The sequence below is a fragment of the Salvelinus namaycush genome, chromosome 31, assembly GCF_016432855.1.
Source record: "Salvelinus namaycush isolate Seneca chromosome 31, SaNama_1.0, whole genome shotgun sequence".
NCBI lineage: Eukaryota > Metazoa > Chordata > Actinopteri > Salmoniformes > Salmonidae > Salvelinus > Salvelinus namaycush.
In genome coordinates, this window is record NC_052337.1 from 7578370 (window position 1) to 7591105 (window position 12736).

At 46.3% G+C, this 12736-nt stretch overlaps 1 protein-coding gene across 6 annotated transcripts; it reads left to right on the forward strand.

Moving 5' to 3' along the window:
• The first annotated feature begins 4356 nt into the window (after nucleotides 1-4356).
• Nucleotides 4357-12307, forward strand: LOC120026255. 6 transcript variants are annotated; one of them, XR_005473068.1, is made up of 10 exons: nucleotides 4357-4474; nucleotides 4695-5033; nucleotides 5342-5453; nucleotides 5879-5973; nucleotides 8212-8252; nucleotides 9532-9618; nucleotides 10223-10372; nucleotides 11697-11748; nucleotides 11888-11986; nucleotides 12117-12307. XR_005473068.1 is itself a non-coding variant. In XM_038971078.1 (9 exons), the coding sequence occupies exons 1-8, from the start codon at nucleotides 4372-4374 to the stop codon at nucleotides 11736-11738; spliced, it is 969 nt and encodes a 322-aa protein (XP_038827006.1). In that variant the 5' UTR covers nucleotides 4357-4371; the 3' UTR covers nucleotides 11739-11748; nucleotides 12117-12307. The 6 variants fall into 6 exon arrangements, 4 of the variants coding, with proteins under 4 accessions (XP_038827006.1, XP_038827007.1, XP_038827005.1 ...); XR_005473069.1 differs by having other exon boundaries at nucleotides 11888-11936; XM_038971078.1 differs by lacking the exon at nucleotides 11888-11986.
• The last annotated feature ends 429 nt before the right edge of the window (nucleotides 12308-12736 follow it).

The window sequence follows — 12736 nt, forward strand, 5'->3', positions numbered from 1 at the left end:
CAATGGGTTAGCGTTATGAAATGCAACTCCAGGTGTAAAATGTATAATTAATGGCTACTTTTTAGAAAGTATTCAACTGTAAAGAGGAGCAAAAGAAGGTTGTCCACTGTCGGTGTATCTATTTATTATGGCAATCGAAATGTTAGCTATTATTAAAATCAGATCCAACAATAAAATAGAGGAACTAGAAATCCAGGGCTTAAAAACAACGGTATTGTAAAGGCAGTCATTGTTGTTCTCCCCCTTAGACGAGAAGGAGCATGGATAGGACCAAGATGCGGATTGAGGGAAATAAGCCATCTTTTAATGACAACAGCAAACAAGACACTACAAAACTACAAAACAACAAATGTGACTAACCTTCAACCGTCCATGTGTGGACACAGGAACAAACACCCACAAAACCCCAGTGAAACCCTGGCTGCCTTAGTATGACTCTCAATTAGAGACAAACGATACACACCTGTCTCTAATTGAGAATCATACCAGGCCGAACACAAAAACCAACCTAGAAATACAAAACATAGACTGCCCACCCAAAACACACGCCCTGACCAAAAACACATACAAAAACAACATAAAACAGGTCAGGACCGTTACAGAACCCCCCCCTCAAGGTGCGAACGCCGGGCGCACCAGCACAAAGTCCAGGGGAGGGTCTGGGTGGGCAGTTGACCACGGTGGTGGCTCCGGCTCTGGACGCTGTCCCCACACCACCATAGTCACTCCCCGCTTCTGTCTTCCCCTTCCAATGACCACCCTAAAACTAACATCCCCTAAATAAACAGCCAGCACCGGGACAAGGGGCAGCACCGGGACAAGGGGCAGCACCGGGACAAGGGGCAGCACCGGGACAAGGGGCAGCACCGGGACAAGGGGCAGCACCGGGACAAGGGGCAGCACCGGGACAAGGGGCAGCACCGGGACAAGGGGCAGCACCGGGACAAGGGGCAGCACCGGGACAAGGGGCAGCACCGGGACAAGGGGCAGCACCGGGACAAGGGGCAGCACCGGGACAAGGGGCAGCACCGGGACAAAGGGCAGCACCGGGACAAAGGGCAGATCCCGGCTGAGGGACTCTGGCAGGTCCCGGCTGAGGAACTCTGGCAGGTCCCGGCTGAGGAACTCTGGCAGGTCCCGGCTGAGGAACTCTGGCAGGTCCCGGCTGAGGAACTCTGGCAGGTCCCGGCTGAGGAACTCTGGCAGGTCCCGGCTGAGGAACTCTGGCAGGTCCCGGCTGAGGAACTCTGGCAGGTCCCGGCTGAGGAACTCTGGCAGGTCCCGGCTGAGGGACTCTGGCAGGTCCCGGCTGAGGGACTCTGGCAGGTCCCGGCTGAGGGACTCTGGCAGGTCCCGGCTGAGGGACTCTGGCAGGTCCCGGCTGAGGGACTCTGGCAGGTCCCGGCTGAGGGACTCTGGCAGGTCCCGGCTGGACGGCTCTGGCAGGTCCCGGCTGGACGGCTCTGGCAGGTCCCGGCTGGACGGCTCTGGCAGGTCCCGGCTGGACGGCTCTGGCAGGTCCCGGCTGGACGGCTCTGGCAGGTCCCGGCTGGACGGCTCTGGCAGGTCCCGGCTGGACGGCTCTGGCAGGTCATGGCAGGACGGCTCTGGCTGGTCATGGCAGGACGGCTCTGGCTGGTCATGGCAGGACGGCTCTGGCTGGTCATGGCAGGACGGCTCTGGCTGGTCATGGCAGGACGGCTCTGGCTGGTCATGGCAGGACGGCTCTGGCTGGTCATGGCAGGACGGCTCTGTAGGAAGGAGAAGGAGAGACAGCCTGGTGCGTGGTCTAGGCACTGGCTGCGCTGGAGAGGAGGAAACAGCTGGAGAGAGAACCCGGAGAGACAGCCTGGTACGGGGGGCTGCCACCGGAGGACCGGTACATGGAGGTGGCACCGGGTCTACCGGACCGTGAAGGAGGACACGTGCTCTTGAGCACCGAGCCTCCCCAACCCTACCAGGTTGAATGGTCCCCGTAGCCCTGCCAGTGCGGCGAGGTGGAATAGCCCGCACTGGGCTATGCAGGCGAACCGGGGACACCACCTGTAAGGCTGGTGCCATGTACGCCGGCCCGAGGAGACGTACTGGAGGCCAGATACGTTGGGCCGGCTTCATGGCATCCGGCTCGATGCCCAACCTAGCCCTCCCAGTGCGGCAAGGTGGAATAGCCCGCACTGGGCTAAGCACGCGTACTGGGGACACCGTGCGTTTTACCGCATAACACGGTGTCTTACCAGTACGACGCCTTCTACCTCCACGGTAAGCACGGGGAGTTGGCTCGGGTATCCTACCCGGCTTTGCCACACTCCTCGTGTGCCCCCCCCCAAGAAATTTTTGTGTCTGACTCACGGGCTCCCAACCGCGTCGTCGCGCTGCCTCCTCATACCAGCGCTCCTGGGCTGTGGCTGCCTTCTTCTCCTCCCGCGAGCGGCGATTCACACCAACCTTAGCCCAGGGTCCTTCTCCGTTGAATATTTGTTCCCAACTCCATTCCTCTTTTCCCCATTGCTGTAGTTCCTTTTCTCTCTCCTCAATCCGCTTGGTCCTGTTGTGGTGGGTGTTTCTGTAAAGGCAGTCATTGTTGTTCTCCCCCTTAGACGAGAAGGAGCATGGATAGGACCAAGATGCGGATTGAGGGAAATAAGCCATCTTTTAATGACAACAGCAAACAAGACACTACAAAACTACAAAACAACAAATGTGACTAACCTTCAACCGTCCATGTGTGGACACAGGAACAAACACCCACAAAACCCCAGTGAAACCCTGGCTGCCTTAGTATGACTCTCAATTAGAGACAAACGATACACACCTGTCTCTAATTGAGAATCATACCAGGCCGAACACAAAAACCAACCTAGAAATACAAAACATAGACTGCCCACCCAAAACACACGCCCTGACCAAAAACACATACAAAAACAACATAAAACAGGTCAGGACCGTTACAGGTATAATTTTGCAATGATGAGTCAAGTTCTCTTAAATACGTAATTTGGATCCCTGCACAGCCTCACAGAGGATCTAGATAATTTTTTTAAACCTCTGGATTACAACCAAACTATGATAAATGTACCATTATTCATATCCCTAAATAAATAATTGAATGGTTGATTAATTCCTTATCATATCCCAGTTTACCTACTTACTTATGGCCCTGCCTACGCCAAACGATATGTTTTTAAAATTATATGAGCAAAAAAATATTTCACTTTATTTGGAATGGCAAACAAGATTAAATTAAACGTGCTTATTTATATAATAAACATGAGTTCGGAGGGCTAAAATGATTAAATGTTAAAGCATTAAACCTCTCACTAAAGCATCAGTCATACAAAAGGTATACTTAAAGCCGAACTGGTTCTCAAGTAGATTAGTAAGAATGGCTCACCCATTGTTGAAAATGGACTTTTCCCCTTTATCCAGACTACAACCTCTCACTTTCAGTTAATTCAGGTAAGAATATCACCCTTTCTAAAACAAACCATACAACGCTGGTTGCAATTCCAGATTCATCCTCCAGAAAAGACAGAACAAATATTTGAACAAATATTATGGTTTAACTCAAATATACTAATTGATCGAGGAAAAATATACATTGTTTAAGGAATAAATAAATAATCTTTATTAATGAAATTATGAATAGGAATGGTGGAGTTATGTCACACATGCAGCTAACAAAAATTTACAACCAACTGATTACAGCATTACTGCAAAAATGGAAGAGAAAGTGGAAGGGGGAGAAAATAGGGATCCTATTCCATGGAAGAAGGCTTATTCCCAAACTGAACTGATACACAAAACAACGCTTGATTCAAAACTTAAACTTTAAACTATTCTACAAAATTCTTGCCACCGCCTAGTGAATGTTATGTATATGGGGCATACAACCGTCTTATATCTGCAGATTTTGCTGCAAAGAGACAGAATCATAAAATCACTTATTCTGGTATTGCCGCTATGAAGGTGGTTTCTGGTCACAGGTTCAGGAGTGGCTGAAAAATCACAACATTTACCTGAAACTAACCCCACATGTAGGACTGTTGGAAGATTTGGATGGGAGCTTGTCTTATCAATAACACTTCCTATATTAAATTCATTATAGTCCAGATGAAATGTGACTTTTCTGCTGAGAATTTGCTTGAATTCCAATCTAATGTGTTTTCTGATGTGTCTACAGGTGCTTATCGTGTGTCTGTGAAGACAGGAGGTTCCATCACCATCCCATGTCGCTATGATCTGAAATACAAACCACATGTGAAATACTTGTGTAAAGTAGGTCACTGGCAAATATGCTCCCCTGACCCTTTCAAGAGCACAGATAAGGCCTCAATCTCTGATGACATCAACAAGCAAACAATCACTGTGACCATGACTGATCTGGAGCCAGTGGACTCTGGACGTTACGGGTGTTTTGTGATCAGTGGTGGATCAGATGTCATGATAGAAAGATTCCAACTATCTGTCACTGCAGGTAAGATCCCTGCAACTCTTCCATATGATTACATGACTGGTGTTCTGGTTTCATTTACTGATGTCACTATTATTGTTGAAGTTGACATGAGGAATGTTGGTATATGTCTACTTTCTGTTCTCTATACATCATATCATCATTATTATATTTGTGGTCAGTTGTTACAAAAAAACACTTGATCACTCAGGACCTTCTTTGGTGTCTGTACCTCTGTGTTCAGGTACTCCAGAACTCTATGTGGACCAACAGGAGGTGACTGGAGTTGAAGGAGGGAGGGTCATTGTAAAATGTTACTATAGTGACACTGGAAATAGGAAGTGGTGTAGGATTTGTGTTCGTGTCCAATGTGTGTGGGAGAATTCTGGGACTACAGAGGGAAAATCAGTGACCCTACAGCAGACCACTGATGCCACCAGAGGAAACATCTTAACGGTGACTATGAGTGGACTGAAGATGGAGAACACTGGCTGGTACAGGTGTGAAGTGGGAGACCTTATGATGCCTGTTCACATCACTGTCAGACGACAACCCACCACACAAAGTACCACCACTATGACCAGTGAGTAGAGAGCAATCAGATACTGTAGAATGAAGTATTAACCTGGTTTATCCAGTCTTGCTGGCTGATCATCTAAAATAAATTGATAGTAACCTGATTTAAAGCTTTTGGGAATATTTAGTGGTCCTACCATTGGTTTGAACTCAGCAGTGCTAATACTAAGTTAAAATCCACATGTTGGGGTAAATTAAATAAGCTAGACAAGAAGGTCATACTGTAGCTTAGCAACAATATCTTGTTATAGTTCAGTCTACCCTGTGTCTCTCTGGTACACCAGTCATAATACCATTGTATTTTTTACCACACAGCAACCCAAGCTCCAACCACTGAACAATCATCTTTCTCTCCAACTGCTGAGCCTGTTCAGACTGACAACACAGTCCAAGGACCTGAGGGGGGCAAGGAGAAGGACTCCATGAGGTAATTATCACTCATACAGCTGTATTTCACACTTACTCTTCCAAATGGATGATAATAGAAATATGAAGAAAGGTAACATTTTCTGTTGTTCACACTAGAGTTTAGAGCACAAAAACACCCTCCTGAAATGTTTTCACACCGAGTATAAGCCAACACACTTCCTCAGACTCTGTTATAGAGACATTTACCATCATAGAGACAGAGATACTGTATTTACCACTTCCTTGTACCTCTGTGGTTGTAGAAGTAGCAGCATTCTATTCTTAAATGGTCAAGTTTCACACGTAAAATGTGAGAAGAGCTGAACAAATGTTTCCATTTTGTCATAGCAGCACAAAAAACATAATAATAATTTAAAAAAAATCTATTTATCTGTGATGTTTTATGTACTGTATTTTACAATAGACATGGTCTTCCACCATCAGTTCCATAGATCTAAAAATGCTACTGATTCCTCTGGGCATGTTGGTGGTGGTGATAGCTGGTGTCCTAGTCACATGGAAGATGTGGAGAAAGCATAGTAAGTATTCATTCTATACCGACTAATGAAAAATTGATACGTTTGTTTTGGAGATTTTTTCATGAGACAATCAATATTTTCCTCGAAGACAACTGTATTAGCCAATGTTTTGTTTTTTATTTATTTTATTTATTTCACCTTTATTTAATCAGGTAGGCCAGTTGTGAACAAGTTCTCATTTACAAATTCGACCTGGCCAAAATTAAGCAAAGCAGTGCGACAAAACAACACAGAGTTACACATGGGATAAACAAACGTACAGGATGTGCAAGTAGAAGTTCTGGTGTGCAAAAGAGCAGAAAAACAAAAATAAATATGGGGATGAGGTAGGTAGTTGGTTGAATGGGCTATTTACAGATGGGCTGTGTACAGCTGCAGCGATCGGTAAGATGCTCTGACAGCTGACGCTTAAAGTTAGTGAGGGAGATATAAGTTTCCAACTTCAGTGATTTTTGCAATTCGTTCCTGTCATTGGCAGCAGAGAACTGGAAGGAAAGGTGACCAAATGAGGTGTTGGCCTTGGGGATGACCAGTGAAATATACCTGCTGGAGCGCGTGCTACGGTTGGGTGCTGCTATGGTGACCAGTGAGCTGAGATAAGGCGGGGCTTTACCTAGCAAAGACTTATAGATGACCTGGAGCCAGTGGGTTTGGCGACGAATATTTACATTTACATTTAAGTCATTTAGCAGACGCTCTTATCCAGAGCGACTTACAAATTGGTGCATTCACCTTATGATATCCAGCGGAACAACCACTTTACAATAGTGCATCTAACTCTTTTAAGGGGGGGGGGGGGGGGGGGGGGGGTTAGAAGGATTACTTTATCCTATCCTAGGTATTCCTTAAAGAGGTGGGGTTTCAGGTGTCTCCGGAAGGTGGTGATTGACTCCGCTGACCTGGCGTCGTGAGGGAGTTTGTTCCACCATTGGGGTGCCAGAGCAGCGAACAGTTTTGACTGGGCTGAGCGGGAACTGTACTTCCTCAGAGGTAGGGAGGCGAGCAGGCCAGAGGTGGATGAACGCAGTGCCCTTGTTTGGGTGTAGGGCCTGATCAGAGCCTGAAGGTACGGAGGTGCCGTTCCCCTCACAGCTCCGTAGGCAAGCACCATGGTCTTGTAGCGGATGCGAGCTTCAACTGGAAGCCAGTGGAGAGAGCGGAGGAGCGGGGTGACGTGAGAGAACTTGGGAAGGTTGAACACCAGACGGGCTGCGGCGTTCTGGATGAGTTGTAGGGGTTTAATGGCACAGGCAGGGAGCCCAGCCAACAGCGAGTTGCAGTAATCCAGACGGGAGATGACAAGTGTCTGGATTAGGACCTGCGCCGCTTCCTGTGTGAGGCAGGGTCGTACTCTGCGAATGTTGTAGAGCATGAACCTACAGGAACGGGTCACCGCCTTGATGTTAGTTGAGAACGACAGGGTGTTGTCCAGGATCACGCCAAGGTTCTTAGCACTCTGGGAGGAGGACACAATGGAGTTGTCAACCGTGATGGCGAGATCATGGAACGGGCAGTCCTTCCCCGGGAGGAAGAGCAGCTCCGTCTTGCCGAGGTTCAGCTTGAGGTGGTGATCCGTCATCCACACTGATATGTCTGCCAGACATGCAGAGATGCGATTCGCCACCTGGTTATCAGAAGGGGGAAAGGAGAATATGTAGCGAGGACCAGCCATCGAGAGCATACAGGTCGCAGTGGTGGGTAGTATATGGGGCTTTGGTGACAAAACGGATGGCACTGTGATAGACTGCATCCAATTTGCTGAGTAGAGTGTTGGGGCTATTTTGTAAATGACATCGCCAAAGTCAAGGATCGGTAGGATAGTCAGTTTACGAGGGTATGTTTGGCAGCATGATTGAAGGAGGCTTTGTTGCGAAATAGGAAGCCAATTCTAGATTTAAGAGCAGTTGGAGGCCACGGAAGGAGTGTTGTATGGCGTTGAAGCTCTTTTGGAGGTTTGTTAGCACAGTGTCCAAAGAAGGGCCAGATGTATACAGAATGGTGTTGTCTGCGTAGAGGTGGATCAAAGAATCACCCGCAGCAAGAGTGACATCATTGATATATACAGAGAAAAGAGTCGGCCCTAGAATTTAACCCTGTGGCACCCCCATGTTATGACCAATGTATCTTGACATAAGAGGGGAGACTCAGAAAAATAAATATTCTATGATGAATGTATTCAGTAGAATTTCAGTATTTTTCAGAGGTCTCTAATACTGAATCTCTCTTTCTTTATTCCAGAGGACAATAAGGCCATGGACCAGACAACAAACACCTCAGGGGTAGGCTACACTCATGTTCCTCTCATCTGACTCAAGGCCTTGTGGGTAAGGCACTGTCTGTGAAAAATGCAGGACATGGTAATGGACAGGACATGGACATCTAATGGACTTAAATCACACATTACCACTCCAGCTATTTCTGAACTATTCCAGTTGAAAAAGGATATTCCAAGTATAAAGTGCACATACTTAATGTTAAAAAAATATGTTCTGAGGAAAATAGTAGTTTGTAGACGCAAATGCAAAATTCAAGGTTTTGGCAGTCCTTCTGGGAAGAATATACAACCAATTGAGGATATAAGAGGACATAATTTGTTTAGTAATTCAGGTAATATATGATGACATTCTTTTTTTTTTACCCCCTTCTTCTCCCCAATTCCATGGTACCCAATTGTTAGTAGTTACTGTCTTGTCTCATCGCTGCTACTCCCGTACAGACTCGGGAGAGGCGAAGGTCGAGAGCCATGCGTCCTCCGAAACACAACCCAACCAAGCCGCACTGCTTCTTAACACAGCGCGCATCTAACCCGGAAGCCAGCCGCACCAATGTGTCGGAGGAAACACCGTACACCTAGCGACCTGGTCAGCGTGCACTGTGCCCGGCCTGCCACAGGAGTCGCTAGTGCGCGATGAGACAAGGATATCCCTGCCGGCCAAACCCTCCCTAACCCGGACGACGCTAGGCCAATTGTGCCAGAGTCTCTGGGTCTCTGGTGGCACCGCTAGCACTGCGATGCAGTGCCTTAGACCACTGCGCCACCCGGGAGGCCTCTCTGATGGCATTCTTTCCTCTGGTCTAAAAAAATATCCCAGTGATTGGGGACATTTCCCTGTGTAGCGGCTGTCTTTCAGATGGGACGTTAAACGGGTGTCCTGACTCTCTGAGGTCATTAAAGATCCCATGAAACGTATTTTAGGAGTAGGGGTGTTTACCCCAGTGTCCTGGCTAAATTCCCAATCTGGCCCCCATAACATCATGGTCAACTAGTCGTCCCCAGCTTACAATTGGCTCATTCATCCCTCCTCTCCCCTGTAACTATTCCTCAGGTTGTTGCTGTAAATGGGAATGTGTTCTCAGTCAACTTACCTGGTAAAATAAGGGTTAAATAAAAGAGCTGACTGATACTGTGCTGTTTGAGAGTAAGAAAGCTCATATCTCAATGTTGTTAAAACAAATACATGCCTTATATTATGGATTATGTAAATGTACAAATGTATCTCATACATGTAGACTGATTATGAGTTTTTTTCATCAACCCCCTTTGTGTGTCTCTACCAGCAGGACCCATTTCCTGTCCATGGTGATGATGTGACGTACAGCACTGTTGTCACCAAGAGGAGGAACCAGCTAAATGTACAGACCAAGGTAAGGCTGCTATTCTGATCACTATGATGTGAATAGATGAAGTTGTATCTGTGTTGTACTGTCAGCTATGTGGCAGACTGGTGGGGTTATAGATGAAGTCACATACACTACATGGCCAAAAGCATGTGGACACCCCTTCAAATTAGTGGATTTGGCTATTTTCAGGTGTATAAAATCAAGCACACAGTCTTGCAATCTCCATAGACAAACATTGGCAGTACAATGACCCGTACTGAAGAGCTCAGTGACTTTCAACGTGGCACCGTCATAGGATGCCACCTTTCCAACAAGTCAGTTCGTCAAATTTCTGCCCTGATAGAGCTGCTCCGGTCAACTGCAAGTGCTATTATTGTGAAGTGGAAACTTCTAGGAGCAACATCGGCTCAGACGCAAAGTGGCAGTCCACACAAGCTCACAGAACGGGACCATTGAGTGCTGAAGCGCATAAAAATGATCTGTCCTCGGTTGCACCACTCACTACTGACTTCCAAACTGCCTCTGGAAGCAACGTCACAGTAGTGTTTCCAAGTTGTAGCCTACATTCCATCGTCACAAATTGTCCCTCTTCAACTCTCTACCTGTGTGTGTCCCTCCTCTCTTCTAGGTAGAACCAGATGATAATGTGGTCTACAGCTCACTAGCCCTACAGCGAGACCGATTTCCTGCCAATGGTGATGATGTGACGTACAGCGATGATGTGATGTACAGCTCTGTTGTCCTCAAGAGGAGGAACCAGCTAAATGTACAGACCAAGGTAAGGCTGCTATTCTGATCACTATGATGTTAATAGATTAAGTTGTATCTGTGTTGTACTGTCAGCTATGTACAGACTGGTGGGGTTATAGATGAAGTCACATATCAGGTTTATTGTCCTATAAGAGGAACATCAGGAAACAAACAACAGTCAGACATAAATAGTACCACCTGTCATTCTGATCTAAGAATATTACTCCTGCTTATTATGAAGAAAAAATACATCTGTTTAACTTTGGTGTAAACTAAAGGAGTGTGTTTTGAATTATTTTTGTTGTATTAATGCTATTTAATCTCTCCTCAGACTAATATTATTATGTTTGTCCTGTGGGTACCTTTGCCACTGTTCCACCCCTTGTGTGTTGCGCTGTCATGGTGTATTTGTTATAGGAGGAAGATAGGAGGAAGATACATGGAACTGTTTATAATTGTGATAGTCCCTGGGATGAAACTCCTCCTGAAGCCTGCAGTGAGACATTTAATAGTCTGATATCTCTGACCTGATGGGAGAAGATCAAAGCAGTGGAGGAGTGGATAGTCTGAACTGGAGATCATGTGGTGGGCTTTACTCTGGATAGCTCCTTCATTAAGAAGGAACCGTTGTGGAGTGTAGAGTCCAATCAGTTTAGATGCCGTGTCGTGGATCCTTAATAGTTTATTGTGGTGTGAGACTGTGAGCATGTTGTGGTAGCAGATACTTCAGTAGATAAGTAGTGGTGATGATGTTCTGGTAGACTAGCAGAAGGAGTATGGGTTTGACAGACAGGTTGATCAGACGCCTGATGACAGACAGACGCTGCTGGGACTTCTTTGTTATTTCAGTGGTGTGTTGATCAAAGGTGAGCTTGTGGTCTATTTTAATTCAGAGGTATTTGAATGAAGGAATCATTTCAACAGCCTCTCTGTTGATGAGGACAGGGCCGTCACAGGTTTTTTATTTGCAAAAGTCAATGGTTATTTATTTTGTTGGAAACGTTGAGATCCAGGTAGTTATTGCAGCATCATTCACTGAATTGGGTAATGGATGATTGATATTGCTGGAAGGAAGGGGGGGGCGGGGGGGGGGTCATTCAGGAGGAACAGGATGGCTGTGTCGTCAGAGTACTTGAAAAAGAGGGTTTTATGGTTTGTGCTTTGTCATTGGTGTATAAGTTGTAGATACTGAAAATGTGTTATGCTGTAAACATTTCTGAGTTTTAATGTATCTCTTCCCTGTGTCAGCATATTCTGCAACAAATGGTGAAGTGTTTCCAAGCTGTAACCTATATTTTATCATGACAAATCGTCCCTTTTCTCCTCTCTACCTGTGTGTGTCTCTCCTCTAGGCAGAAGCAGATGATAATGTGGTCTACAGCTCACTAGCATAACAGCACACAGGTCAGTGTTGACTTATTCTGTCTGTCATGGACATGGCTGTATTTTCTCTCTGCGCTGCTGACCACTAATAATAAAGGCCCAGTGCACTGATTTTGAGGGGGAAAATCATTTGCAGAACATTATTTTGTTTTAATTGCAGCACCCTCAGCACCCCTACTTCCCGCGGCTATGCTCATGTACCTACACAGGTGACGCTAATCTCTCAACAAAGAAACAGACAAGACCATACATTACTACTGTATGTGTACAATAGATCACTAATTAGTCACACACTTTTTATCCTTATCATACAGAGATGCTGAATACATTGTAATCATTATTTCTATTACATGCCTGTATTGTGCACCAAACTACTTTCTGTCCAGCAGAGGGCAGCAACACAGCAGTGACTGACTGAGTGAAGATCTTGGGCTTAAAGAGCCCTCATGCTGGAAGGACAGCCCACTCCCCCTCCTGTGTCACAACATGAGTCATGAATATCTATCTGCCTCCAATATGCTTCTGCCCACACCTTCTAACCCACCTGTCTCTTTGTTGTGTCCATAAACTACTGAAGACAGTCTGCTGTGCTTGTTTTGATTAGCACCACATACACTACATATACAATAGTATGTGGACACCCCTTCAAATGAGTGGATTCAGCTATTTCAGCCACACCCATTGCAGACAGGTGTATAAAATAGAGCACACAGCCATGCAATCTCCTTAGACAAACATTGGCAGTAGAATGGCCTCACTGATGAGCTCAGTGTCTTTCAACGTGGCACCGTCATATGATGCCACCTTTCCAACAAGTCAGTTAATCAAATTTCTGCCCTGCTAGAGCTGCCCCGGTCAACTATAAGTGCTGTATTGGAAATGTCTTGGAGCAACAACGGCTCAGCCGCGAAGTGGTAGGCCACACAAGCTCACAGAACTGGACATCTGAGTGCTGAAGCGCGTAGCACAAAAAATAATCTGTTCTTGGTTGAAACACTCACTACCGAGT

Excerpts from the sequence above, each read along its gene's own strand:
- LOC120026255 (XM_038971077.1), top strand. The coding sequence starts at position 4,372 with ATGACTGATCTGGAGCCAGTGGACTCTGGACGTTACGGGTGTTTTGTG. Across the intron at positions 5,034-5,341 it reads AAGTACCACCACTATGACCA|CAACCCAAGCTCCAACCACT; the intron begins GTGAGTAGAGAG and ends TTTACCACACAG. Across the intron at positions 5,454-5,878 it reads AAGGAGAAGGACTCCATGAG|TTCCATAGATCTAAAAATGC; the intron begins GTAATTATCACT and ends TTCCACCATCAG.